The sequence below is a fragment of the Triticum dicoccoides genome, chromosome 1B (genome assembly GCF_002162155.2).
Source record: "Triticum dicoccoides isolate Atlit2015 ecotype Zavitan chromosome 1B, WEW_v2.0, whole genome shotgun sequence".
NCBI classification, from domain to species: domain Eukaryota; kingdom Viridiplantae; phylum Streptophyta; class Magnoliopsida; order Poales; family Poaceae; genus Triticum; species Triticum dicoccoides.
In genome coordinates this window covers 409,815,945-409,818,300 of record NC_041381.1, presented here as the reverse complement: position 1 = coordinate 409,818,300, position 2,356 = coordinate 409,815,945, and the positions used below count along the sequence as shown (strand labels likewise).

Sequence of the window (2,356 nt, the reverse complement as noted above, 5' to 3'; positions counted from 1 at the left end):
GGTTACCACAGCTAGCAAACCAATCTGAATCACACATATCCCATATATAGAGCTGACCGATCACACACAATTGGGTCGTTGAGAGGGACATGCTCCATCACATGATCTCTCAAACCCTATCATTCGTAGCCTGTGGACCCCACGCCCTCACAGCCATCTCTCTCCCTCCTCCCCACCTCTCGCCCCCTCTCATCTTCCTCCTTAAAGAAGAAAGCAGCTGGCATGGGCTGCTTGTATTGTTCCTGACCTTTTCTCTCCTACCTTATCCCATATACATACACTCATACCCACTACACACACACACACACACACACCAAGATCCAAGAACCAAGAACCTTCATTGTGCTCCCCCCTGATGAGCTAGCTAGCTACCCCCCGTTTCTGGCATCTATCTGTTCATCCATGGCATAATCGCATATCGTAGTACACACATCTATTCCAGTTTTCCAATCATCCGAAGAAATCTCGGAGGCCCATATTATAGTAAGCCTGATAGCCATAGCCCTAATTCTTTTCTCCAAGAATAGCTGATTATAGTACTGTTGCGTGCCATCCCGGCTCCCAGAAATAGCATACCAGTCAAAGTCAGCACCTTGGTGCCTCGAGCTCGGGAGGTTGGCAGGGAGCTAGCGCGCCAAGGCCCAAGGCCATGGAGTTCTCGCCAACCGCACCGGCCGGTGGCGAGGAATCCGAGAGGGTTTGCGCGTCGTCGTCGGTGGTGGAGAAAGAGCACATGTTCGAGAAGGTAGTGACCCCGAGCGACGTTGGGAAGCTGAACCGCCTGGTCATCCCCAAGCAGCACGCCGAGCGCTACTTCCCTCTCGATGGTGCTGCCGCAGCGCTGGCGACGGAGGCTAACGGCGGCAAGGGGATGGTCCTCAGCTTCGAGGACCGCGCGGGAAAGGCGTGGCGGTTCCGGTACTCGTACTGGAACAGCAGCCAGAGCTACGTCATGACCAAGGGCTGGAGCCGCTTCGTGAAGGAGAAGCGCCTCGGCGCCGGCGACACCGTCCTGTTCGGCCGCGGGGTCGGCGACGGCGCTGCGCGCGGCCGCCTCTTCATCGACTTCCGCCGCCGACGCCCGGCCGAAGCTTACAGCGCCACCGTAGCTTTCCCGCCGCCGGCGACATCGTCTTTGTCACATCGCCTGCCGCTCCTCCCGTCTGTGCCGTTCTGCCCGTGGCGGCGGGACTTCGGCACCACCTACGGCGTCCCCCCTGCTGCCTCGGGGTCCAACCGTCATGTGCTATTCCTGCGGCAGCAGGTGCCAGCGGCTGTGGTGCTAAAGTCCGTGCCGGTGCACGCCGCTGCCTCCGTACTGGAGCCGCCGACGAGGCCTATGCCTAAGCGAGTCCGGCTGTTCGGCGTGAACCTCGATAGCCCGCCCACGGAAGACGGCGGCGCCTGCGGAGTCACGCAGATGGTGACCTCGACGCTCCTGCTGCCCTTGCCGTCGTCGTCAACGTCGTCGACGGCGGGTAAGGAGAGGCAGTGCTCCCTGGATCTTGGATTGTGAATTCAAGGCCAGATTAAAGACTAGTACTGAGTACTGACACGCGAACTTGATCCAGAGAGGCAATGCGTGATTGGGGCAGCCTGCGTACGTATATAGCTCCTGCATTATGTGTAACATTCAGATCAGATGGGTTGTTTCTTGACGATATGCATCTTGCACGTATGATTATTTGCTTGCTAAACTAGCTAGTTAATTATATTGTTCTTCATTTTAGTCTGAGTTTTTCCCTTGACAATGAAGAATGTATCAAACCTCTCTGAACCTCTGCATCATGAGATACATTCGCACGGATTATGGCTTCATGCGCCCCGTTCTATGGATTTATGGCTTCCCTTCGTTAGCAAAAGAAAATTATTTATGGCTTCCCTTCATTCGCAAAAGAGAAATATTTATGGCTTCCCTTTATCACTTACACTACAGTCTCGTTCCCTAGCTCCCTGCATATGATAACAATTAGCACCAATGTATATATGCAACTCATGCTTGGGTACGTTTATCTTTCAAGTTTCTTGAAGCAGTGTCGTTCTGGAGATCGATCCCGAGGCTCTCCTCCCTAAGCAAGGTGAGGTGAGGACTAAGGAGGTCAGGTGTCAGAACATAATCCTTCTACACGTACAGATATCCGCATCGATCGGCTATGAACATTGTCTACTGCCGCATGCATCTGATGTCTACTGATTTCTGATGCGCTTCTGACTCTGTTTGCTCCACCGCATGCATGCCGCAAATCTCTGCAGCTCGTTCAAGACTCGTCTGAAATTATGCCAGCTGTTTCAGCTCTTGAAATCAATACTATTACTAGCTAGCCAAGTAGCCATATCAAGTACATATATAGTTGTG

General features: G+C 53.6%; 1 protein-coding gene across 1 annotated transcript; it reads left to right on the top strand.

The window, feature by feature from the left end:
• The first annotated feature begins 266 nt into the window (after positions 1 to 266).
• On the top strand, positions 267 to 1,842 carry LOC119305864 (putative B3 domain-containing protein Os10g0537100). The gene has a single exon (XM_037582270.1). The coding sequence runs from the start codon at positions 650 to 652 to the stop codon at positions 1,514 to 1,516; it is 867 nt and encodes a 288-aa protein (XP_037438167.1). The 5' UTR covers positions 267 to 649; the 3' UTR covers positions 1,517 to 1,842.
• Positions 1,843 to 2,356: the final 514 nt, after the last annotated feature.

Coding starts and splice junctions, on each gene's coding strand:
- LOC119305864 (XM_037582270.1), top strand. CDS start 650: ATGGAGTTCTCGCCAACCGCACCGGCCGGTGGCGAGGAATCCGAGAGG.